Source organism: Gadus chalcogrammus, chromosome 6 (assembly GCF_026213295.1).
Source record: "Gadus chalcogrammus isolate NIFS_2021 chromosome 6, NIFS_Gcha_1.0, whole genome shotgun sequence".
Taxonomy (NCBI): Eukaryota; Metazoa; Chordata; class Actinopteri; order Gadiformes; family Gadidae; genus Gadus; species Gadus chalcogrammus.
Genome location: NC_079417.1, coordinates 4632629 through 4659950, shown reverse-complemented (window position 1 = coordinate 4659950; position 27322 = coordinate 4632629). Strand labels below are relative to the sequence as shown.

General features: G+C 45.6%; 1 protein-coding gene across 1 annotated transcript; it reads left to right on the top strand.

The window, feature by feature from the left end:
- Positions 1 to 14044: 14044 nt before the first annotated feature.
- On the top strand, positions 14045 to 27046 carry npffr2a (neuropeptide FF receptor 2a). Its single transcript, XM_056592435.1, has 4 exons — positions 14045 to 14086; positions 14410 to 14766; positions 19843 to 19942; positions 25834 to 27046. The coding sequence occupies exons 2-4, from the start codon at positions 14418 to 14420 to the stop codon at positions 26681 to 26683; spliced, it is 1299 nt and encodes a 432-aa protein (XP_056448410.1). The 5' UTR covers positions 14045 to 14086; positions 14410 to 14417; the 3' UTR covers positions 26684 to 27046.
- Positions 27047 to 27322: the final 276 nt, after the last annotated feature.

Here is a 27322-nt window from a genome sequence, read left to right as displayed (position 1 = left end):
AGACTAAATGGAAACATACCGATAGACGTGCATTGATGCAAAGTAGCTAGCCGGTGGTGACTGTGGACCTACGCAAAGTAGCAAGTCCAGTCCCAGTCCTGCTGTGGAACTATTTGGGGTGGGTCGTTTTCTGAAAAATATTAATGTTTTCAATGGCACATGATATCAAACTCAGGGTTGTGCGGTGTCGTTTGGTAGCCTATTAGGCTACCAAAGCAAATGTGATAATGCTGCAACATTATACTATTATGAGTTATGGATTTGCGGTCAACACTGGAAACTTGCTGCCCCAGTTGACTGATTATACTCTGATCCAGAAATCTCCTTGGGAACGAAGCCAAACACAGGGAGGTATTTAGTAAAATATTAAGCATGTTTCATGTGAAGAACAATCTGTTGTTGTTTTCCCACAAACAGCTCAGAGATCTGAAAACATAGCCAACTCCGGGAGTTTAATAAATTATTTCCGCAATGAAGTAATGAGCCTTTTTCTCAAAAACGAAATTGCTAAAATGATGTACCATGCTCCGTGTGGAAAAAATTAAATAACCTGGTGAAATGCAATGAAACATAACGGTAAAAGCGTTTGCTCTCTTTATCATCTCAGGACTCAGGTAATGACAATGGGACATTTGCAATTACAGTCTGTCCTTTCCAAATCACTTACTGCTTATGAATTAAGTGAGCCATGAGCTGAACTGCATGACTTCCAATTTCACCTGGATTAAACTTTCATTTCTGTGTGACATTCTCCCTCACAAATCAATTTCCATGTGATAAATCCTCAAAATGCCTCACAAGTGGATATGGTCTTATGTGCAAGGGCAACACAATCAACAATTTACAATAACACTTTTTTTTCCAGAAGAAACAGCATCTAAGTTCTTCCAGACAAATAGCGTTATCGGAATCATTTGTGTTCAGACACGTCTTTCAGTTTAAAAGCCCCTCGCAAATAAAATTTGTTGGTTTCTGTTTTTGTTATGATGTTGCCATTTGTTATCCCATTTGGTTGCTTGTGGATGACATTTATTGGGATTGATTGATGAAAAACCTGTAAATAAAACAAAAACAAAAATTATGTTTTTTCTTTTTATATAGTACAGGCTTTTATTGGAGATCTTGTTAAATCTTTTTAGTATACATTTCCCACTCTCCATCTCTCAGATGGATGGATGAACAGATATATAGAGTCCCATTTTTACAAGAGATACAAACCCAAATGTTGTACATTTGAAAGCTGTGAATCACGTGGCAGATATAATGATTACTTGGACAAAGTCAGTGACGGGAAGCACACATGCATGTTTGCATTAAGGCATCGTGTAAAATAGGACAGATTGATCAGCCTGTCACATGGCTTTCATGGATTGCCCTGCGATTACATAATCTGCCTCCTGTCTTAATGAATGTATCAAAGTAGAGCTCTTACAGTATTCATTGCTGTGGTAGCTTGAAGTTCCACATTAGTGTCTTACATATTTCCTTGTTGTTGTTTTCTAACCATGATTAGATAACTTTTAACTTTTAAAGCCAGCTACTTGATCGGTTGGTGTGCGGTAGAGAAAGATGTTGGCATGCTCGATGAGTATAAAGCCTTATAGGCTATCCTTATAAAAAAAAGGCCCATATTATCTTGTTGCATTAAATCATGATAAGCTGTCATTTGTTTGCTGGTGATTGAATGGGACAGCTGTTCTATTATTCTCATCCATTGAGCACTCTGAACAGAAGGCATCGTATGCATGTGACTGTGTATGAGTAGGATAGAGATGTGACCAGAAGAGTGAGCGTGTGCGTCTGTTTATGTATATGGAAAAGGGAGTGTGTGTGTGTGTGTGTGTGTGTGTGTGTGTGTGTGTGTGTGTGCGTGCGTGCGTGCGTGCGTGCGTGCGTGCGTGCGTGCGTGCGTGCGTGCGTGCGTGTGTGTGAGAGAGACAATAGTAACCACTAGCCTCTCTCTGCTTATTGAGAGTGCTGAAGAGTGCACCATTCCTAATCAACAGCATACAAGCCTGTGCTGGCATCCCGGCCAGTAAGCTAAGAAGTTTTGTTATGAATAAATAAGCACATCAAATACTTAAAATATCCATCTGGACACTTTACGGCATTCACAGGGGTTGTCAGCCATTACTGGCGAGGTTTGTGAAGAAGCATTCGTCTGGTTCAGGTTCATTTGGTTGTATTTATTTTATTTAGTTATTTATTTATGCACTATTTGTTGCACTCAGACACTGACAAGACATATTATTTTCATCCTCAATTAATCAGGGAGCTGGAATTATATTGTAAGGGTTGTTATTGTTCTTTATTTTAACATTGTGTTTCTACTGGTGATATGTAATCACCAATTAGTTTAATCAAGACATGTGTGTGTGTATGTGTGTAGTTTGTGTGCATGCGTGTATTTGTTTTTGTATGTGTGCGTGGGTGCGCACGTGTGTGATATGTAATCAGTAATCAGCCATTCATTTCATTAAGACATATGTGTCATGTGTGTGTGTGTGTGTGTGTGTGTGTGTGTGTGTGTGTGTGTGTGTGTGTGTGTGTGTGTGTGTGTGTGTGTGTGTGTGTGTGTGGGGGGGGGGGGGGGGGTGCATGGCGGTGGGTGTGTGTGTGTTTGTGTTTTTTGTGTGTGAATGTTTGCGCATACGTGCCCGTGTTTGTGTGTGTAAGTGTGTGTTGGGACAAAGCTGACATGGAACTGACACTTAACTGACATGGAACGTTAAATTAATTATTACTATATATACGCGCTGAGGCGGGCTGTTGTTTTCTACCTGGTCAATGTACATTTATCTCCCAATACAATTACCCGTGCTGTCTTCACACTGCACTTTCACTTTCTCTCCATCTATTCCCTAGTTAATAGAGAGTTCACAAATTCAATAACTCAATAGCAGCTGGCAGCTGGCAGGTGGCACTGTGTCTCACTTGGGGAACTCTCAGCAGGTGAGATGAAGCCTCGTTGTTTAGCAGAGAGAACGAGAGAGGGAAAGTGGGACCCTCATTCCATCACAATTAAAATGTGATACAGTCAGGGCTCGTTATAGCCGCCACTTCATTTGTATGAAAACCCCTAGAACAGAAGTGGCCACACACAGTCAGAAGTCCCGATCCCACTTATCCCGGGTTTGTCCCATATTTGACCTTCTTCTCTCCCGCTTATCTGCCATTAGGATTGTAGTGTTTCACATGGAGGGAAAAGCAACGCCAGCCAACATGACCGATCTGCCAAGCATAAGTGTGCCCGGGAGGCGCAGAATTGCCAAGCCAATGACAGCATGTCTAACTAGCAACATTTCGGAAGCAGTTTGAGTGACCGCCAAAAATGATCCCATATTCAAATCATTAATTCGTCCAGATGTCGACAGTTGCGGTGTGTGCCTTTGCACTAGTTGCCTAGTGCTCATGATGAATGTGTGTCGACACGACGTGGTACGGAGGGCCCGCAGAGAGAGAGAGAGAGAGAGAGAGAGAGAGAGAGAGAGAGAGAGAGAGAGAGAGAGAGAGAAAGAGAGAGAGAGAGAGAGAGGGAGGGAGAGAGAGAGAGAGAGAGAGAGAGAGAGAGAGAGAGAGAGAGAGAGAGAGAGAGAGAGAGAGATGGAGAGAGAGAGAGAGAGAGAGAGAGAGAGAGAGAGAGAGAGAGAGAGAGAGAGAGAGAGAGAGAGAGAGAGAGAGAGATGGAGAGAGAGAGAGAGAGAGAGAGAGAGAGAGAGAGAGGCCCCTCATCTGTGATGCAGGTTGAGCTACACGGCAGGCAGGACCTGGTGTGAGGCCACACTGTGCGCAGGTGCTCAGTATACCTAACCACCTCTGCATAACCTCTGCCAACCCGACGGATTAACAGCTAGGTCAGCGGCCAGCGGTGTAGTCGGATTGTGAGCACAGGTGCACGCTCGCAGACATTCAGAAGAAGTTTGAGGTTTGTTACTTGCCAAATATGGAAATTGTGGCTAATCTCAATTGTAAATAATCAACATTTTTTTCTTTCTCATCAGCCCACATATTACAGCGATAGGCCTACCGTATGTACGCTTACACAAACATTCTATTCGTTTTAGATTTTATTCATATCACAGGGAGACGTTGTGTTCTACTCGTTTTTTATTAGCATAACGTTAATTTGAATCGCAGTCAGAATGTCATTTGAGTGTTTGTTCTGCGGTCATTATAATATATATGTATATATATATATATACACATATGTATATATATACACATTCTTCTTCTTTTTTAAATGGGGCGGACGGCACGCCCCCCCCCCCCCCCCCCCACCCCCCCACTGCACGGGGCATCGGCAGTCAGCCCTCGAGGATGGTACTTCTCCACCACAGTGCTCCTTCCTGCCCCAGGGTGGAGATTCTATCTGCCTGGAGGAGACACGCAAAGGGCATCTGATTGTTTATTCAATGAGGCACTGTGACACCTTTCCATGTGACGCATGGCAGAACATGGGAAAAAAATATGAACATAGAAGGAGTTATACTGGGGCCTTCAGGCTTTTAATTTCCTTTATTTTGATTTGAGGAGTATGCTAACTAGCTGTGTGTGTGCACTGTGGACACACTGCAGGCATTATAAGAGGGTAAACAAGTTATTATTTATGGTAAAGACGCGTGTGCAGAATATTATGTCATTAGAAAAAAAAAAAATGCTGCAATGGGCAGCTTTATTTACTAGTTTGGGATTTCAACTCACATTGTTGAGACATTTTTTGTTGAATGAGGTTGAATGATACAAGGTTGAAAAACCAATTACGTCAGTTAGAAGAGGCTTTCTATTATTCTCTATTTTCACACTTTTCTATTTCTCTATTTTCACATTTTGGATAACAGGGCCAAAGCCTTAGAGAAACAACAAAGATTAAACACATAACTATTGAATAAAATAACCCAAAGAAAGGGTGGAACCCTTTGGCGAACCTGAAATATGTGTGGGGATATAACACAGTGATTCAACCACAAACTCCATAAAATACTTTATTTTTGTGTGACGAACAGCCCCACAGAACCTTCCCAAAAGGGACGACAGTTGGCCACAGTCTGTCGCAGCCCTGTCAGTCGGCTCTTCAATGGGCTTCCAGACAATCCAGAGTCAAAGGTTTTTCCTTGAGATGGAAAGAGGATGACACATGTTCCCTTGGAGACAGGCCCACTGACCCCCCCCCCCCCCCATGCACACACACACCACCCCCTCTGGCTCACGGGCGTCTGGGATGGCGCTTCAAGTGTGGCAACTCTCATTCTCTGTGGCTCCTTGCCCTTTGAGATCCACCATGTTGGCTGCACATCCAACACAGCTTTGTTAGGACGAGCAGCTGAATCGGCTTCGCCTTGCCCTTCGAATTCCTTCAAAAGTTGAAGCTGCTTTGATGCTGTTTAATTTTTGCTGTTTGCAGGAGGTCATATACACGGTCGCTGGACAGATGAGTGCAGAGGATGTTAATATTGCGATCTGAGGATTTTGAGTCTTTACCAATATCACCCAATAATATCAACTTCACGTCACTTTACGTTTTTGGGATCGCTAAACCAGACATGCATGGAGTTGGTCATGACCTTGCATTGACTACACTGCTGTATTCTGTAGTGTATACCCCTCTTCATGTGTACTCTCCGCTCTCTCAGAGACGGATAATTACTGGGCAGTGTTGTGTGACGGGCGGTCGTCATTTGCTCGTTAAAGGGAGGATTGGGAAGAGCTTGTGAGAGGCAACCATGCCTTCCCTTCTCTAGTTGCACATGCCTCCCCACTGGGGCCTACTTCTTAATGGCCTGGAATCAGTGCCATCCTGTCTTAAAGCAGTAAAGTAAAGCTGCATTGAAAGCTGCAGTGAATATAAATCTTCAAACTCTTTTCTTGCATTTTTCTGTACTTTGGCTGTTTTCCAGTCAGCAGCCTCTAGTTGCTTGAGTTGTAGCTATGGTGATTGCGTTATATACTTGATAATGAATGATATAATGTGATGATTCAAATCAGAGTACTCAAACACGAGTAGGCCGGAAATAGCTTCTAATGGGCTAGCAAGCTGGCAGTCACAACACAGCAGCACATAAAATAACTTTGAACAGGTAGTCATATGAGTCATATGAGTCATCTGTTACAGTAATACAACAACACTATATAACCACCATCACTCACATTAACCGACAATATGTGACCTGAAACATGCATCAATAGCTGATATTGATCAGATAATAATGTGTTCTATGTATTTTTTTTTTCCAATAGATAGATATTTTATTCATTGGTTTGAGCTGATCAAAGAAGGTCAGAGGGAGCTAGTGTCTAGAATTACTAGGTGGGCTGAGATTTTGAAAAAAACCCACTTAAATATACTCTTGAGTCCATAGAAAAACTAATTTGAGAAATGTGCTTAGCATCAGGGGTTCGGCTTAGCTCAGGAGGTAGAGAAGTTGCCTTGTAACCGAGAGGTTGATGTGTCCCTGAGCAATACACTTAACCCTAACTGCTCCTGACGAGCTGGCTGTCGCCTTGCATGGTTGACTCGACCATCGGTGTGTCAATAGTGTGCAATAGAGTGTATTAACCGATGTAAGTCGGTTTGGATAAAAGCGTCTGCCAAATGCCCTAATTGTAATTGTAATCACAATTTAGCGAATAAGATGCCAGAAAGGTATGAAAACTGCTAAATGATGAATCATTTAATCGGATTAAAAGTTATATCGGAATGAGAATGCTTTACCGGTTTAAAATAATTAATTTTTGATTCGCTGTTTGATTTGCCACTTGTTTTAAAGTTTTAAAACACTAACTTGAAATAAAAGAGCAATAACTAAAAACTCGATAAACGCGATTATCGCCTATCATCCCCAAAAAACTGTCAGACATTAAAACGAAAACCATTCAGCTCATGCAAAGCAGCCGATGCCAAGGCTTGAAATGAATACATGTTACAGATGCAGATTTAATGGTTGACAAATTTACCCTCAACCCACCCATGGCCACGTGCCCAACCACCAGCTGGTAGTGACTGCTACCCTGTAAGAAGACAAGAATACCCCGCGTCACGTGTGCAATGAGCTGGCGGATGGATGGACAGCCATGGCTTGAAGGTGATCGCTGCCCTCCTCTTAAAGCGCTCGCTCCGCTGCTCCTCAGCGCCCCGTGCGAAGCCAACTGGCTCCCACTGAGCGTTGGACCCTGGGCACCTCGGATGTATGGAGAGACGGTGTCCTCTGGAGCGGCAGATGCCGTTCATTCTCATACGACTGAGTGACGACGCGGTAGGCCTGCTGATAGGCCTGCTACGTCACCTTGGCCTATCGGCGGCCAGGTGCAGTGGTGGTGGGCCACGACCCGTAACCTCTGGTTGCTCTCAGAGCGTCCGCTGATGCGGGATCTGCTGCGGTCTTGGCTGCGGTCTTGGCTGCCCTTCCTGGTTGTTATACAACAGTGTGTGTGTGTGTGTGTGCGTGTGTGTGTGTGTGTGTGTGTGTGTGTGTGTGTGCATGCGTGCGTGCGTGCGTGTGTGTGTGTGTGTGTGTGTATGTGTGTGCATGCGTGTGTGTGTATATGTGTGTGTGTGTGTGTGCGTGCGCGTGTGTGTATATGTGTGTGTGTGTGTGTGCGTGCGTGCGTGTGCGTGCGTGCGCGTGTGTGTATATGTGTGCTTGCGTGTGTGTGTGTGTGTGTGTGTGTGTGTGTGTGTGTGTGTGTGTGCGTGGGTGTGCTTGCCTGTGCGTGTGGGGGTGGCTAGGGAACCAGTGTATACTGTCTATGTGAATGCATTTCCTTTGTACTGTGCCTCGAATCCCCTTTAATATCACCAGTTCAAATGTTAAACCAATATTGTGCATGCAGAAAATGGGTGTTTGTCTGCCTGAGGACTATAGATAATAGAAGTCATACATCAGCATTGTATTTTTCTTTTTTCTTAAGTGCTTCTTAAGTGCAAAATAAATCATTAACACAATAGCTAATCATGCGATGGTCATCTTTAGTGATGCGGTGCATGCCTCAACATACATTAACATAGATCGTGTAGCTGAAGTTGACCTGAGGATACACTATTGAGAATACATGCGGCTGGGAGCCTTTTCTGTCCATCCTGTGTAAACCGCTGCGCATAATCTCGTGTTGGAGAACTAAAGTCCCTGGGAGACATCTGGCATGTGATGTACTGTTTCAATCTGGGTGTGAATTCACTGTCTATGTGTGTGTTTGCGTGTGTGTGTGTGTGTGTGTGTGATGTGTGATTGTGAGTGTGTGTGTATGTCTGTCTATGTGTGTGTGTGTGGATATGAGTTTGTGTTGGTTTGTCTGACTGTGTGGGTGTGTGTTTGCATATATGTGTGAGTGTGCGCACACATGTGTGTGCTGTTGTGTGTATGTGTGTGCGTGTGTCTTTGTGTGTGCACTTTTCATGTGTGTGTGCGCCGGTGAATATATTTGTATGTGTGTGTGTATATCTGTCAGAGAGAGATTTGGTGTGTCTGTGTGTATTTTTGTCATTGTGTCTGTGGCTGGGTGTCTGTGTTACTGTGTGTCTGTGTGCGTATATGTGTGTGTGTGTGTGTGTGTGTGTGTGTGTGTGTGCGCTTGTGTGTATGCATGTGTGTGTGTGTGTGTGTGTGTGTGTCCATCACCAGGGGCAGAATTCTAGATTTCTGAAGTATCCGGGGCTTAGCCCAGAGGGAAAGGCAAAACGGCAAAAAAACTTGTATGCTTTATTGCGCATGCACATTTTTTCATAATGCATTGCATAAATATACAAAATACGCAGTTTATTACAGCTTTAAATAGCTTCCTGACTGCAGTGCTGCTCATCCCCAGACATCTAAAGTTCCATTCAAGTTATTTTAGAGTAAAATGGATACAAGTGAGACAGACCTTACAAATATATATATATATATATATTTTATATACATATATATATATGTAAAAAATAAGTTAATTTCATTTTATTTTTTATAAGATTAGGGGTTAATAAAATAATATCTGGGCCCCAAGTGAAACAACTTAGTGTCACCACTGTCCATCACCAAGCCGAGCAGAGGCTGACTTTTAACTTCCAAGCTTTTTATGCATTGGGGAGTGAGTCCCACGCCAAGCTGGCGATGGCTCACAGAAGATGATGTACTACCGGATTGTCCGGGCCGACTCTGGCCTCTCCGGGACGGACAATATCTCACACAAAGTAAACACAGTCCAAAAAAGTGATGAAAAACAGGACTTTTCATACTTTTGATACTTTCTTGTTGGGTTGCAGCCAATCTCTCCTCATGCGGAGCTTCTGACGTCAGGACGTCAGATCAGGTCGTACCCAGTGTAGTGTGTGACACGGTTAACAGCATGCCCCGTGGCATCTGGAACACCTGGAACCCTCGGAACACCTGGTATTTTCATGCCAACTATTGGATTTGGACCAATAGGATGACAGAGGGATCTCTGGCGTACACGTGGCGAAAGGAAAGAGGGATGCTGGCACAACAGAACAACTAAACCGAGGAAAAGTTAGCTAAGCAGTGTCATGTTTACACATTTTTTAGTTTGAGTTGTCTTTGAAGGCCAATACCTTTCTCTTTGTCATTGGCGGAGGAGTCATACGGTCACTACGTGATCCTGGCATAAGGATTTAGGCTGTAGTAAACAAACTGTGTTTATCTAGCGCTTTTCTAACCCGTGGCCACTCAAAGCACTTTACAACTATTGCCTGACATTCACACATTCACACACCGACGGCCATGTCAGCCCTGCAAGCCAGCAAGCCAGCTCGCTGGGAGAGGTTAGGGCTAGACGTCTTGCTCAATGACCCCTCGACGCTCGGCTAGGTAGAGCCGGGTATCAAACTAGTAACCTGCTGCTGTACCTCCTGAGTCAAAGCCGACCTCTTCCTTTTCCTTTTCACTCACAACTTATTCTGTGGAGGGACAGAGCTTGGGCTGTAGACAAAATGCCTTGCCGTGAAAGGTATGGGAGATAGAGGCAGCTAAAGGATCTCGTGCAGGATTCAAACCCACGTCGCTGCGTCCAGGACTGAGCCCATATGTTACACGCTCTACCCGGTGAGCCACCGGGACACCCCTGTCTCTGCATTCTAAATGGAGCAGATAAACGAGCAGCGAGAGGCTAATGTGGCAGTGTGGCAGACACACAATTCATCACGGCCCGCTTGTCACCGCCGTGACCATCGCGGCAGAACAGCGATGGCGGCGCAGGTGTGTCCTTGCTGGACCGTGCTCAGCAGTCCAGTGGGAAACCTTTAGAGCTGAACTGACAATTATGAGGACAAGCATGAGGTGTCGTTCACAAAAACAACAACAACAACCACCACAACAACCACAGCTTGCCTTAGGCATTCAAAATGACGTTTTGCTCTACAGATCAGTTAAAGGGGACATATTATGAAAACAGCACTTTTCCTGGGATTTGGGGTGTTGTTGTGGGTAGGTGGTGCCCCCACACGCATACAAACTTTGAAATAAGTCTGTACATGATTTTTTGAGTGAGATACACATTTCTGGAAGCAGCCCGCCTCCAGCTACCAAACGAGCGAGTCAGTTTCGGCGCCCCCTCCTACGTAGGAAGGGGTAACATTTAAATATTACCTCGCAATTCCCCACTCCCCTCCAATCAGTGCATAGCTAAGATTGTGTGGACCAGCGGACGAGCAGCTCCGGCGGGGGGGAAACTCGGCGCTAGCCCTGCAGCTAAGCTCCGGGAGTACAATCCCTTTCTCTGGCGCCGAGCTCACCCCGCCGGAGCTGCCGAAGGGAAGACGGGAGGAGGAGACATGGAGTAGAAAGGGATTGTACTCCCGGAGCTGAGCAGCCGGACTGCCGCTGAGCTACCCCAGCTGGAGCTGCTCGTCCGCCGGAGCTGCTAGTCCGCTGGAGCTGCCACCTAGCTTTGGCGCCAGATCAGCTCCCGGAGTACACCGCCCGAACGGCCGGACTGCGGCTGGAGGGCTTCGACGGCGGCCGGCAGCTCCGGCGGCGGGGAGCTCGGAGGCAGTCCGGCGGCTCAGCTCCCGGAATACAATCCTTTTCTTCTCCATGTCGCGGTTCATGGACTTCAGAGGGTCAATGCCAAAGTTCCTTCCCCCCAATTCTTCTCAACTATGGCCGAGATATCCCCCACTACGAGTCTTTACTTGTGGAAGTACCAGAGACGTCAGACACAGTCTTTATTATTCATAATATCATCCGAGGCACACATAGCTTTTGGCCGTGATATTAGATAGATTATATAAATACCCTTATATAATATTATTATTATGTTACATGATATAATATAGATATAGAGCTCCAGGAGTCACCAAACGGCAACAACCCCTTCTCCTCCATGCTGTGGTTCAGTCTGACAGCTCATTGGTCAATGGGCAGCAGCTCATTTGCATTAAAGCTACAGACACCAGAAACAGCGCATTCTGAAGGGACTGAAACAGAGGGGAATAGCGGAAGACGATAATTTTTTTCCTCAAAGCTATTTCCAGCAAACAGCTTCAAACACATGTTTTCTGGAGCTCAAATACTATGTTTACTTGTTGGGAAAACACCATAATATGTCTCCTTTAACATAACTCATGCCTATAGAAGAGCGCTTCTGGATTTGCACTTGCTGGACAGTATCCTCCTAGCCTATGTTTTTAAGTCATATGCTAATAAATGCCAAAGCAATTATTGACCTGTTGGTTAATAATGTCAGTTCAGAAATGAAGATGAATGCAGAGGCAATCTGTTGAAGTGTAATATAAATTAGGCTTATTCATCATTGGAATAATATATATATTATCTATATATATATATATATATATATATATATATATATATATATATATATATATATATATATATATATATATATATATTCTTTATAAGTGCTATGTTGTAGTTTGGTTATATAATGACTGACAAATAGCTATGCATTGGGCAACTGTAACCACCCCATCCTGTTTGTATGGCCACTTGGCATGCGCGTCGTTAGTGCACATTAGGACAGTTATAGACACATTAGGCCTGGGACAATATAAACACCATCTGTGCCCATAATGAACGCTGCGACAAAAGGTTCCACGCGACTCAAATACGTTATTGTGGCGAATTCTCATATTCTCCCGGGAGCCTAGCTGAAAAAAATCAAGCGGAATATCACTCAACATTTTGAGCCGCATCATCGGTCCCACCCCTTGTTAGTGACGTCAGAGCATCAAATTGGGTGCCTCGCTCTCCGGTCCTCCACTTGCGCTCCAAGTGAGAGGATGCCAACATGCTCGTGCGAAGCCCGCGTTGAATAGAAGAGTGATTGGCTCCCATAGACGCTCAGAAAAACCAGACTAATACAACATGAGGTGTTGCTCACCATAACCATCTTTAAGCCATTTGGTGTTTTGTTTTTTTCTCACGGCTTGCCTTCATACAGAGGCTGGTTCTTTGGAGGGGCTAAAAGGTATCGTCACTTTTTTTTTGCTTTGGAACTTGAAACGAGGTAAGACCCAATATTAATAGTGTAGCCCACCTGTACTTGTGAAATGATACGGGCAATCTCTATAACAGGTTTAAGGTTGCGCTTTGCCCTTGCCGACGTTATTTGTGATCAGTTTAATCACATTGGGAAAAGTTTAGATTTTGAACATATTTTCATAACCAAACACATCCAATTAAAACACTTAGGATTATTCACTGTTCCTCATGTCTTCAACCGTTATCGTACCCCACTTTCACCACGAAGTTTCAGTGTGTGATCAACGCAGTGCCACACTGGAACGCACAACGTGGTGAAGCTGGGCTGCTCAGGCGTGATCTCCACACACACACACACACAGACACACAGACACACAGACACACACACACACACACACACACACACACACACACACACACACACACACACACACACACACACACACACACACACACACACACACGCACACACGCACACACGCACGCACGCACGCACTCCCAAGACACGCAAAGTTTCAAGAGGCTGACGTGAAGAGGCAGCCTGGAAGAGAAAGTGTGCCACACATCACATTGCAATAAGATCACAGCGCGTAGACCTATAGGCATGTTTAGAAAAAGAACAACAGTCACAGAATGCAGTCATGAATTGCAACTACACGTTCAGTCTTTATAAAGTGCTATTTAAAAATGACAAGATGTTTTTTTGGGGGAGGCCTCTGTATCTCAGGGTTAGATTATGTTTATTCGCCATATTTACTACAGCCCATATCGTTCTGTACCTTCCCTCTGGCGAACCGAGTCCCGTTCTGTGTGTGAGTCGGTCGTATAGCCGCGGTCCGCGACGCGACCCCTTTCCACTACACCCATACACATGCGCGTACGCGTAATTACGCACGCACGTATCCACCACCACCGACCTAATTATCGGATTGGCTCCGGTCTCTTGATCTCAAATCCCCTCTCGCTGTTACGGAGTTTACCCTGAAATTAAAGATAATAACAAAGCCAACCCCCAATTTCATCTAAAGCTCGCTAAGGATACAATTATTCCAAAAAGTAAAAAATTAAATGTATAAATACATAAATGTACATACAACTAGTAGTCAAGGCCATTCATACAATACAATCAGGATTGCAAATATAACTGATTTGAAATTGATGTTTTCCACCCTAACTTCTATCGCGTATAATATCGCGTTTGAAAGAAGGACATGCGGATTTATCTAAGAATACTGTGACCATGTAATTCAATTATTAATCGTTCTGCGTTAAATGCACACTTATAGAACATGTGATCTCCACTCTCTATGCACTACAGTCCCTTGGACGGAAACTCGTGCAGGTTTGCGTCTCTATAATTAAATTAATCCCCCTACTACGCGGTAGTACGAGATGCTCCACCTCTCGACCCCTGTTGGCGCTCCACAGTCTGCCAACATAATTCTCGAATTTACTCTGATTCAAATTCTCAGGTCACAGTATGATCATTTTTGCATGCTTCAAGGTGTAGATACCGTACGATTTCGGCAGCAAAATATTGACTTTGATTAAACCCTGCTCCGCTGAGATTCAGGGTACTTGGCCCACTTTAGGCATGCATAATCAACTAGGCCTCGTGCTCTTGCGAGGGAAACACAACACAGCGACGGCTACACAAGGTATAGGCCTACTATTGCAGGGGACAACGTTTTTTGCCATCCTCAAATCTATGTGACGATTGTAGGCCCTACTCTATTTTCATATCTAGCGTCTAGCCATTGTCATCGTGAGTGCAAAGTAGAAAACCACAAAGTCGTTTTGAAAGGTAATAAAGTAGTAACAAAAACGGTGCAATTTACATAGACCCATGTACGTTTATGTAATCCGTGGCTCACATAAATCCCTTATATGGTGACTTGAATATGAATATAATCACAAATCGGATTAAGCATGAAGCATTGCATCAGAAGAGCAGACCACTCATCACGCGTTGTCTCCTCAGGGGGCACAATGAACGAGGAACCGGACGGCAACGTCACTCAGACGTACGACAACTGGACGTTCCCCAACATCTCCTCGACATCGTCATGGGAGGAGGAGAACCCTTTCAGACCCAGGAATAACATCACATACGTTGGATATTACCTGCACGAGTCGTCCATCGCGGCCATCTTCGTGGCGTCCTACCTGTTAATCTTCCTGGTGTGCATGGTGGGCAACGGCGTGGTATGCTTCATCGTGCTGCGCAGCAAGAACATGCGCACGGTCACCAACCTGTTCATCCTCAACCTGGCCGTGAGCGACCTTCTGGTTGGCATCTTCTGCATGCCCACCACGCTGCTGGATAACATCATCACAGGTGAGCGCTTCAGGGCCCCTGCCCCCCATGGGACTGGGATTGGGGGGACGACGGGGAGGGGGGGGGGAGAACCGAGAAAGAGAAAGAGAGAGAGAAAGAGAGAGAGAAAGAGAGAGAGAGAGAGAGAGAGAGAGAGAGAGAGAGAGAGAGAGAGAGAGAGAGAGAGAGAGAGAGAGAGAGAGAGAGAGAGAGAGAGAGAGAGAGAGAGAGAGAGAGAGAGAGAGAGAGAGAGAGAGAGAGAGGGGGAATTCGTTTGTCTTGTCACCGTTTGAATAACCAGACACAGCAGTTAATCAATAGCGAGGTGTCTCCGGGGAGGCCGATGGAGACACGCTCGCCAGCGGGCCGTCTCCTGGCGGCGAAGGCACACTCCCGTGTCTTCCATTAAAAGACGCAGCCTTTGTTTCTGCTCCGTCTCGCGGCGCACAGGAGGACGCCCTCCGACGCCGGTTCTTTCTTTCTCTGTTTCGATGTGACGTTCTTTTTTATCGCAGGCACTACAATAGAAGCACTGTTCCCCTTGGTCTAATCTCAGCCGTCCTGGTGTCTACACCTGGGAGCGCACGGGCAAGGGGGGGGGGGGGGGGGACTCACAGGCAGGGCCGTTGCAGCAAGTCCTGGGCCCCTATACAAGAGGTACTGATGGGCCCCCCTGCGCTGAATTGTTGACGGGGGGGGGGTGGAAGGAGCAATTGTTGACGGGGGGGGGGCCTAGTACTATTGGCTGGTAGTTACTTTTTTTTATTTTTTATTATTATTTTATTGCCATGGGCCCCCCCTGGGCTGTGGGCCCCTAGAATCGTCATCACCTTTCACCCCTTTACGACGGCCCTGCTCACAGGTGCGCTCTCAGATTGCATCTTTATGCCTCGTACAGGAGTTTAATACAATATACCTTATGGTTTGTATGGCCAGCTTGGAGAGGACTTTGCTGTGGTTGAATTTAGTTTGTAGGGTTTGTTTAGCGAACGAGGATTTACGCAGGAACGATGCTGTGAAAGGTTTAAAAAGGAGAGGCTGAGGCAGTTCGTTTCCCTGCGGATTTGGATATCTGTTTAACTTCCAGCAATAGATTGGGCAGTGGATAGCGTCTGGTGAGGCACAGCCTTCACTGGCCAACATGTCGAATGGGAAGGACTTTCATTAGGTAAAAGTGATGCATGAGTCAGCTGTCCAATTTCGTTTTTTAATCAGTGCTTATGATTTTTTAATCATCAAACCATATCTTGGTCATCCTTCTATATTATAGTCCAACTCTTTCGCCCGTCGTCTCTGAGTGAACCACATTCAAAGCCATGTTTATCTCAGGGAACTCTTAGTGGAAGCCTTCAACCGACGGTATAAAAGTGCAATCTGATCCTCAGTGCACCGACTAAAGAAGAGCCTAGAAGCAGTATTGACAGAGTTATGAACCAAAGAACCGCTCATTCATGCTGTTGTTGCTCCCACAGCTAATCTTTATGCTATTGTACATTTTACTTTAGAGCAAGCCTTTCCCGAACACGCTCAGAAATAAACCTGCTTTGGCTTTGGTTGTTTCCCGTCTAACTATTTGGCTGCCGCCCAAATTACAGCTCTGAGCGAGCGTGGTGATGGCTCCCATTGATTTAGGTGCTGACGAATGTTGCAGGTAAATTATTTAGTTTCTAATTGGTAGCTGTGTCAAGCTTATTCTTAGAACCTCACATTACATTTCTAGTCTGAATGGGCTACAAAGGGTAGCACTTTTGTAGCCCATTCAAACAAAGGGGGTTTTGACAGAACCACTTACAATAACTCGATAGGGGAAGAGATGAGATTCAATCTCGGCTCCTTGAAGTGAGTGGGTACACAGGAGCATGCGCTCTTTCCATATCAGTAACATCAAGTCTGGGTATATATAGTGTGACGCCGCACTAGTTAACTGCCTGCTATCAGCAACATCAAGTCTTGATGTGTATAGTGTGACACACCACACTAGTCAACTGACTGCTTTCACATGATAAATGCGCTATTTCACGTCCTAGGGCACGCATACCCCTGCGACCTGGTGCCCCGATGACATGGGGCAATCGAGCCCTCATTTAAAACCTTTCAATGAGGGCTCTTAAAGTCAAAAGTCAAAGCCCAAGTCAGCTTTATTGTCAATTCCAAAATATGTGCCAAACAAATAGGAATCGCAATACAATACAATACAATACAATACAATACAACTTCATTAATCCCACTAGGGGCAATTTGTTTGAGCAGCTTGTTGTACATAAAGACACAGTAACATACAACAATACACACACACACAACTACAGAGCATTTAGTTGTCGAGTTGCAGGGGGGATGAACTTGCGTTTGTCTCACGGACCGGTGCAATAAGGAGAAGATGGTACAATTAGGTACAATTAAATAACATAAGTAATATTTACAACAAATCAATTCTAGATAGTGCAACATAATTCAATGGTAAGGCAAAAAACAACAACCAGTATATATAAAATAAAGCTAAAAAAGTAATTGGATTGAAATGGGCAATATGAGGAACATTATGGGTAAGAAGTCCAGAGTTCTTGGGGGAAATTGAAGGCGGTTTCAGAGTCCAGAGTTCATAGGGGCAGAGGGGAGGGAAGGGACTGAGGGGAGAGAGTCGAGCTTCCTGATAACCCGGTGGAAAAAGCTGTTGAGCAGTCTGGTGGAGCCGGCCTGGAGGCTGCCGTCTCCCAGATGGAAGGAGGCTGAAGGGTGTGTGAGGGGTGGCTGGGGTCACCCACAATGCTGGTTCCCTTGTGGGTGAGGCAGGTTCCGTAGATCATTGTCCAAGGTCGACTTGTCGTGGAATGGGCTGACTCTGTAATTGATGATACTGTTGTCATCCTCCATCCATTAGTCTCTATCCAGGCTGGTCCTTTATTCCTAGGACAGTGGAAAGACACCACAGACTCGCAGATACTACTTCCTGGGGCTCTCCTCCTTGTTACACACTGCTTTGGCAAACTCCTGTTAACTGTGTCAAAGGGTTGCATAGTGTCATGAATAAATCCTGCACAAACACACTCCAATACGGTAACACACATGCACCCACAGGCATCCATGGGCACACACACACACACACACACACACACACACACACACACACACACACACACACACACACACACACACACACACACACACACACACACACACACACACACACACACACACACACACACACACACACGCATGGGCGCACGCAAACGCAAACGTAGACGCACAAACTCCCACTCAAACACACACACACACTCCTTTCTGTCTAGATATAGATGTACATCTATGACTGTCTATTCACAAAGAACACACACACACACACACACACACACACACACACACACACACACACACACACACACACACACACACACACACACACACACACACACACACACACACACACACACACACACACTCACACACACCATTACGGTTTGTTCATTGATGCTGCAAAGCATGAATGGTCACTTAATGCATCATTCTTAGGTACCATTTATACCCCATATCAGATAATCTTCATTGTACAATTTCCTGTGACATGTGAGGAAACGGGTTGAATAACAACATACAAAGACAGCCTGTGATTCATGGAGCTGCGTTCCAATTCGTCCTTCTGGCCCTGCAGACAAGGCTCTACATCGGACGGCCATCGTATGCTGGGAAATGTAGTCCCCCTCATTTCAACACACACAGCCTCCCTCGAGGGAACGAACACACACTAGCCAAATGAATCATCGCAGCTTCAGTCCACGTTTATGCCCTATGCCGATCACACCATCTAACCCATCGCTTGACCCAAAGACTTCAACTCGGGAGTGCATTTCAAGTTGTAGCTGTTTGTATGCAGCATTTAACCGTATCCATTGATCCATCGCCTCTCAGTGGGATCTGTGATTGGGGTTAATCCAAGGGTACAGCAATGCACTCTGAATATCAAGCTCTAGTAAGCAGTCGATAGAGTAATCACGACGATCATACCGTCAAATAATGGGGCCAGGGGGACTACCAAGACAACAGCATAAATCAGACTCATGGACCGTAGTCGCCGCGCTGTTTTGTATTATTAAAATCATCCCTGCACTAGTAATAATAATAATAATAATAATAATACATTTAATTTAGAGGCGCCTTTCAAGACACCCAAGGTCACCTGGGTGTCCTTGACATCCATCCATCCAGACCTAGTGTGTGTCTTCCCTTTAGGTAAGCTAGATGGATGGATGGATAGCTACTTCATCACTCCTGATAGGACATAAAGACCTAACAGAGTCTCGCATAGAAATGTTGATATATTGTGCAATAACGTTAAACAAAGAACCAAGAAAGAATTCGTGTCGATGTTGAAGTACGGGCTCGATTGCGATTGGCCACCGGTTGTAGGGTCACCGTCATGCTCGGGATGGCGGACTTCCTGCCCTGTTGAAGATTCATTTGAGTTGGACAGGGGAGCACATCCACAGTGACAGCGCCCTTTGGCTGGCTGTCTGCAATGATGAACCACCCTTGAGCAAGTTCAAAACCCCTTGAGCTAAGAAGGATTCTATTCCCGGGGGGACCCTCATATGTATGCTACCCTGTACAGACATATGTGGTGAAAATCTGTGTTTGCACACCCCCCCCCCCCCCCCCACACACACACACACACACTCTCAGCGATGCTAAAGTGTGAAATATATGTTCATCACACACACACACACACACACACACACACACACACACACACACACACACACACACACACACACACACACACACACACACACACACACACACACACACACACACACCAACACACACACACACACACAAACACACACATGCACACGCATACAAATGCAAGTGCAAACACACACAAAAAAAAACAAAGACACAAACTATCACTCATGCCAACACCCCCACATACTCAACTGAAGTGTTCTCAGCGATAATAGAGTGTGATATTATATAATGTTCATCAATGACTATGTCTATGTCTACGCACAAAACACACACACACACACACACACATGCACACACACTGAGCGGACGTGTGCTCAGCGATGCTCAAGTGTCTCTGTGTGTCTCTCTGTCTGACAGGGTGGCCCTTTGGAAGCCTGGTGTGTAAAATGAGCGGCATGGTGCAGGGAATCTCCGTGTCGGCGTCGGTGTTCACGCTGGTCGCCATCGCAGTTGACAGGTAAACCGGTGCAGGGTGCAGGCTGTGGATCGGACCGCGGGTGTTACGGGAAGTGACCCCTGAACGCCCGTGTGACGCCCGTCCGAGATGTGCCCCCTCTGAACCATTAACGAGCCTCGTGGCCATAAGTGGTGCGGCCGTGGGGCTCGTTAAAGAGGACCTATTATGCTACTTTTCTGGTCTTCATTTCTTATGAATGACTCCTATAGCGCAACCTGACACGAATCACAGCACAAAAAACGATGTCGATTTTCGAGAAACTCTTCCTCTCATCTGGGCGCTTTCAGCGTTCTCTGTCAACGCTCGGTTTCGTCCTTCTCCGCCCCCTCGCCCCCCTCCTGCCAACCCAACTCCGTTGTGATTGGTTACGTTCCTTGAAGCGCGCACGCGGGCAGAGTTGACCAGGCATATGGGGGCGCGGCAGGAGTGCCTCTACGTAGATGATTTCCCGGAAATGTGAACAAGTGAATCGCAAACGTTTTCCCGAGTGTTGAGCGATCTGCACACCAACCCCAGACTGTCAGCAGGGAATACGTCGAAATGCATGTACGTCATTACTTGACACTTTAGTATGGTTAAACATGACTATCAATCATTATAACAACGTTTATAGGTCATAAAAGTCGAAAAAGCCTAATAGGTCCCCTTTAATGGTTCAGAGGGGGGCACATCTCAGACGGGCGTCACACGGACGCTCAGTGCTCGGCACGACGCTCGCTCGACAGAGTGACGGAGTGACAGGACAGGCTAACTTGGACAGCTTTATTTTTTTCACCAAGTTTGTTTACCACTTCATCATGGGGCTTACATTCAACGCCATTCAACCATTTTTTCTATCATCAGCACATTAATGAGCGCATACGGTATTGGAATCTTTCTGGAGGATGTCAACAAGACAACACCGGAGAAGATTCGGTTAGAGCCCACCCAGAAGCGGTCGTCACCCTCGTCACTTGATATATCCAAGTGGCACGAACTTTTAATTCCGTCCGTCTGTGTTTGTTTGTCTTGATCCCCCCTGACATCGACAACGCAAATGGCATCCGTCCCTGCCTGGTCGGCCTTGCTGTTGTAAACACCATCGGGCTGCGCTAATTCTTGTTTTTATTTACTCATAACATCCCAGATGTCAAAACCACTCACTCAGCCACGGCAGGCAGCCACAATCCTAATCCTACCGAATCGCTTGGTAATTCGTCAGCGCATGCGCCTCAATCTGCCGCCGACAGCAGTATGTTGAACGGGGCCGTGACTGGTTGTGAAAACTATGCCGGGAAATAGTCACAGTGAAGAGAGGAGACATGACACGACAGCCTCACGCCCTCCTCTCTTCTCTCTCCTCTCTCTCTTTCTCTCTGTCTCTCTTTCTGTCTCCCTCTCTTTGTCTCTTTCTCGCTCTCTCTCTCTCTCTCTCTCTCTCGCATCTCTCTCTCTCTCTCTCTCTCTCTCTCGCATCTCTCTCTCCTGCTCCTCCTCTTCTCGCTCCGTCTCTCTCTCTGGGCCCTATCTTGCATCCAGCGCAATTTACTTTCTACACCGATGCACGTATCTTTGCTAGTTTGCAGCCCGGCGCAAAGCCGATTTCCCCCCTCAGCAAACCTGCGCCACTAAACTTGCGCCCTGAGAGGCGTGTCGGCGAAAAGTAGTTGCGTGTTCCGGCGCAAATGATACATGTTGCTACCCTTCAGATCGATAAAGCAGTTGCGCAACTGACTGACAAATACCTGGTCTAAGAGCACTAGCGGATAGCGCAGTTAATGTTGCTATTTTGACGTACCATGGCAGGTCGGAACTGCAACATAAGCTTACACGCCAGAAGGCTATACACAGCACAAACATTCTAACGATTTGCCTAATTTAAATATTATGATGATGTTGTGGATTGTGGATTTTTTTTTTTTCGATAGGGGCTGCATGAATAAACACTGTAGTAGGCTATGCCACACGTTAAAATAATAATAATAACAATAATAAACTCGAAAGTAGTAGGCTATACCCCAGCCTTCCAAAACAAAATCTCGTTTTAGGGTAAATGATAACATTGGTTAAAATATTTGGGAAAGAAAACCTGATACAGCGGTAATAAGTTGTATTTAAATCAATGCATCTGCAAACACTGTACAGCAACACACATATTTTCCTGACACAGACATTGTGTACAAGCCCATAACTTTTAGGATTGATGAGTATTTGATCGTGAGATAACATAGTTTCACCGCGAGTGAGCGTTAAAAAGAATAAATGAATGCGGGCGCGCGTGTGTGCCTCCATCTGTTTAAACACACGCAAACTAAACACGTAGCGCATAATACTGTCCATGGCAATGTATATTAACAGGGGGACACATGCATATTACGAACACAAGTCGATAACGATAATGTGTACAATACTGGTAAGATACAATGGCCCTCATTTATCAAACAAACGTAGAAATGAACGCAAATCTGAACGCATGATTCATCTTACGATAGGACCCACGTGAGATTTACGAAACCTTCGTATCACACCAATCCCAGCGTACGAAGGATCTTGGTGTTGATAAATACGGCGGCTGAGATCGATCGTAATTAACGTAACACGCCCATATAAAAGCACGTCTTCAGAAGTCTCGCCCCTAACTTTTACGACAGGGAGAAACGTCCAACGGTAAAATAGAGGAATTTTTCCGAGCCCCAAATGGAGACGCTCGGGTCACTGGTGGATGCGAACCGTCTGGTTTTATTTGGTAGCCTAAAAGCTGGCATTAAAGGCCAGCAAAAGAATGCTATATGGAAGGAAATAACTGTTGCAGTGAATAGTGTTTCCAATGTTCGTCGGGCTACGGAAGAGGTTTGTTAATTAAATTAATTAAATAATAAATTAAATGTACAACTTCTGTTATCCAGCTTAAAACATTTCACATGCTATTGTTTGCATTCCGTTAAAGTTATTTAATTCCGAATAAGGTGAAGAAAAAATGGTCTGACATGAAGTTCAGCACCAAAAAACGTGTTGCGGCTGTGAAGCCGGCCAAGCAAGAAACGGGAGGAGGCCGGTGCAGTGCGACTGCAGCGTAACTCACCGAGATGACTCTGACCATGTAGTGCGCCCTGATGTAGACGATGCCCAACGTTGCTATTTTGGAAAATAAAAGAATGCGTGCCCCCAGGCCATCGGGCTACCATGTTCAGGATTGACATTCTGGCATCGCAAATAATCGGAACATTAACTGAATGGTAGCTTTTGCGGTTGATGTACGCGTAATCATTAATAGATGGTTCATACGCACATGGGTACAATCAACCGCACCAATCACATTTGGAAACCTAGCAATAGCATACAAATCCCGTTTGATTCCAGTTTGCTGATCGTTATTAGATGGGAATTTAATATAACGTTCGGAGAGGGACATTATAGCTGCCAAAACTGCTGGCATGGTTCGGCTAATACTTGGCTGGGAAATAGCAGACCTGTCCCCGATCTCCCGCTGCAAGATCCCGGTGGCCAAAAATCCCAAGGTAGAGCAAACCTGCACAGGTATTGCGTTTGATCGCCTAGTTTCTCGCCTTAACTGTGGCTCCAAAGCATTGCATAGCTCCATCAGGAGATGCCTTGGGAGACGAAAACGACTCAAGAGCCATTCATCGCCCTCCTTAAAAAAATAGGCGCGGTCTCGAAAAACTCTCTCGTCTGTGCGTTGAGGTCCTTAACAGAGCCAGATCTGCCATCGCTGAGACCTATTTGGCAAAGCTCCTGTTAATATAGACAGCTGAATAAACATTTCACCTGTCACATTCTAATTATTTTCATAGCAATACTGTTTTTAATTAGGCCTGACTTGATTGTAATTGTTTGAACGGCTGGGCTAATTCCAATTTATTTAGTAATTAATACAGATGTTGAACATGGGCTACTTGTGCTGCACTATTCATCATTGAAATACCCGTATGTTGCGCCAAAAAAACTTGCGTACACGAGCTCAGACCTGACGTGAGATTTCATCGCAGCCTGCGCTCACGTTCAAATTGATAAATGCCAAGCTCAACGTTGAAATGAGCGTACGTCCATTTTACGCACGTTTTCTGTCGTACGCTCATTTGATAAATGAGGGCCAATGTCTCTCTTGATCTTTCTCTCTCTTCGCCCTCACCCCTTTCTCTTGATCTCTCTCTCCCCTCACCCCCTCTATCTCTTTCTTGCTCTCCCTCTCTCTGTTCCTCACCCTCCCTACTTCTCTCTCCTGCTCCCCTCCTCTTTTTATATCTTTCTCTGTCTATCTTCCCTCTTTCACCTGCTCCCTCACCCCCTCCCTCTCTCACTCCGTCTTTTTTTACCCTCTCTCACCCTCTCCTTGCTTTCATTATCTTTCCCTCTCCCTCTCCCCCTTCTCTTTCTCCCTCTCCCCCCGTCTCGCTCCCCATGCCCGTAGCCAGCTATGAGGTCACAGAGCTCAGGTCTCCCCTTTTTGTTGCTTAAAGTATAATTGGGAACAAAAACAGTTAAGACCTTCTCTGAGATGATTCTCAGAATATTCAATTTAGACGTTGGGCACCCCCCCCCCCCCCACCTCACTATTGTTGAATCCCTGGCTACGGCCCTGTCTCTCACTCGCTCTCTTACTTTTCCTCTGGCTCTCGCTCTTTCGCTCTCTCTCGTGCTCTCAATTCAATACAATTAATTTAATTTAACAAGACCCTTGATGCCATTGGAAAATTAACATTTATATTGCCAAAGCAGTTTAAGTCAAACAAAGGATAACCAAGTATGTACTACAAAAAGGGAGAAAGCTAAATGGGAGTGAGTGAATAACAAACCACTTCCAGGAACTGGGCCCCAGAAGAGTCCATACCCAATCTTTGAAGGGTTTGTTGACCCTAAAGTGTAGATGCACAATACAGCCAACAGAAATATAAATAAAAATCTCTCTCTCAGACAGTTTTTACATGCCTTCTGAGGCCCCGTTTACACAAGGACACTTCCGACAAAATATTTGATCGTAAGTGCCTTTCGTTTAGACGGTGACGGTGTTTTTGGGGCTTAAAAACGCAAAAATCTGAAACCACCCTCCAGAGTGGAAAACATGAATACGCTCCGCCGTAGCATTTCCGTCTACACTGCCAAGACGCAAAACTCTGCTTAGATCTGCTCACGTCGCGTACGCGTTTACGTCACATACAGCGCCAGTACAGGGAAATAAACAAACATGTACGATTATTTCCATGCGTCGGACCGTCAAGCTGCTCTGGCAGCTCTAATAAACTAAGTCTTTCCACGAAATGTACAGAATATGTACAGATAGTATTACTGAACAGAGAAGGATCTGTAAATATGTTTGGGTTTTCGCGGTGCAGATAAGAGAAGAAGGAAGATTCTACGCATGCGCTCAGACATGGCGGTGTTGTGTGATAGTGTATCACAGCACCACCTAGACGCCTGACATGCATACCCAATCGAATTCCACACTCTTTTGCGTCACCGTATGCACGTAGATATCCTCCCGAAAACGCTTGTCTAAACGTGGAATAAAAAGTGAAGACGCGACGCCACTTTTGCGTCTTCTGTTCAGATGGTCATCATGTAAACGTAGCCTGAGAAGATGGACTGTGTGTGGGTTTGAGCATGCTGGTCAAAACCAAATCAGGTTAAACGCCCTCTTTTGAACTTTGAACTTGCAGAGGAAACATTTTTAGCCTCAAAAATCGATGTAATGTTGCTGTTGCCGTGCCATTAGCCAAGGGGTTTGACATGAACTTTTGACATGTCTCTGCCAGAACCATAAAGGTTGGGAGTGCATCATACCATCCAATATATGTCTTCAATGCTGAATATTTTATGAGTTGAAATCCTCTGAAATCTACTGTTTGAAGTGGACTACAACTAACTTTTGTTCTTCTTATGTGATCTGCGGGCAGGTTCCGATGCATCGTATACCCCTTCAAGCAGAAGCTGACGCTGTCCACAGCCACCCTAATTATAGTCATTATCTGGGTCCTGGCCATCTCCATTATGTGTCCCTCTGGGGTCATGCTGCAGGTGACCAAGGAGCAAACTATCAGTGTGCTGCTAGGATACAACAACAAAACAACTCCCTTTTACTGGTGCCGAGAAAACTGGCCCAACCAGGGCATGAGGAAGATCTACACCACGGTCCTCTTCGCCAACATCTACCTCGCCCCCTTGTCCCTCATCGTGATCATGTACGCCCGCATCGGAATCACGCTCTTCAAGTCGGCCGTGCCGACGGGCGGCAAACCGGGCCACGACAACCGCCACACGGTGTCCAAGAAGAAGCAGAGGGTCATCAAGATGCTGCTTGTCGTGGCCCTGCTGTTCATCCTGTCCTGGCTGCCCCTGTGGACGCTGATGATGTTGAGCGACTACGCCAGCCTCACGGTGCAGCAGCACCGCGTCATCAACATCTACATCTACCCCTTCGCCCACTGGCTGGCCTTCTTCAACAGCAGCGTCAACCCCATCATCTACGGCTTCTTCAACGAGAACTTCCGCCGGGGCTTCCAGGCCGTCTTCAAGTTCGGCCTGTGCTCGGCCAACGGCCATCGCAGGAAGACCTACTCGCACCGGCTGCAGGGGAACTCGGTGCTGCCGGCCAACCCCGGGGCCTCGGTGGAGCCCGTCTCCCTGAACAGCCTGGACAACAACACGTCCCGCAGGTCCAGAAACGTCAACGAGCAGGACCTGGTCATGGAGGACCTGGACAAGGTCTCGCCCAGCAGCGGGGGAGTGACTGCCGTGTCTATTTGAGCGAGACAAGGGGTGCGAGGTGACGATCAGAGCGGGACGGGTGACCTCTGTGTCTATTTGAGCAGGACAGGTGCACGGGTGGTTTTGGTTAGTTTGCCTTCGTCGTGGATTGGAATTGAAACGACATGTGGGGACAGGACATTGACTGTGTCAGCAACTGCACAACTGCAAAAGTGAATAGCTTTTTTTTTTTTCGTCTTAAATGTTGAATGTTACGTTATCAAAATAGTAGCAAATAAAGCAGCTTTGTATTTTACGCCTCTTCGAAATCAAGCACAAACGTATTACAATAAACAAGTCTTTACAACCTCGCCAAGGGGTGAGTTTTATAGTAGCATTTAACTGGAAATGCTATCCTTTCCTATCTCCTATTATACATACCATATGGCACATCATGTGAAGGGACAAGCATTTCTGGTGATACTTTGGTCAAACCTACATATTGTGTTGACACTTGAAATTCAGTTGAAACTCTTCCTCTGTTGTCTATAACAATCTTATTAAAACAATCATTTATTATGGGTAAAGCCTTTTTTCAAGGATTTCAAGGAAATCGGAAATACGGCATTATTCTGTTTTCCCTATCACTAAAACGTGTTTCAATATAAATTTCATACACACGAATGCCAGCTAAACTAT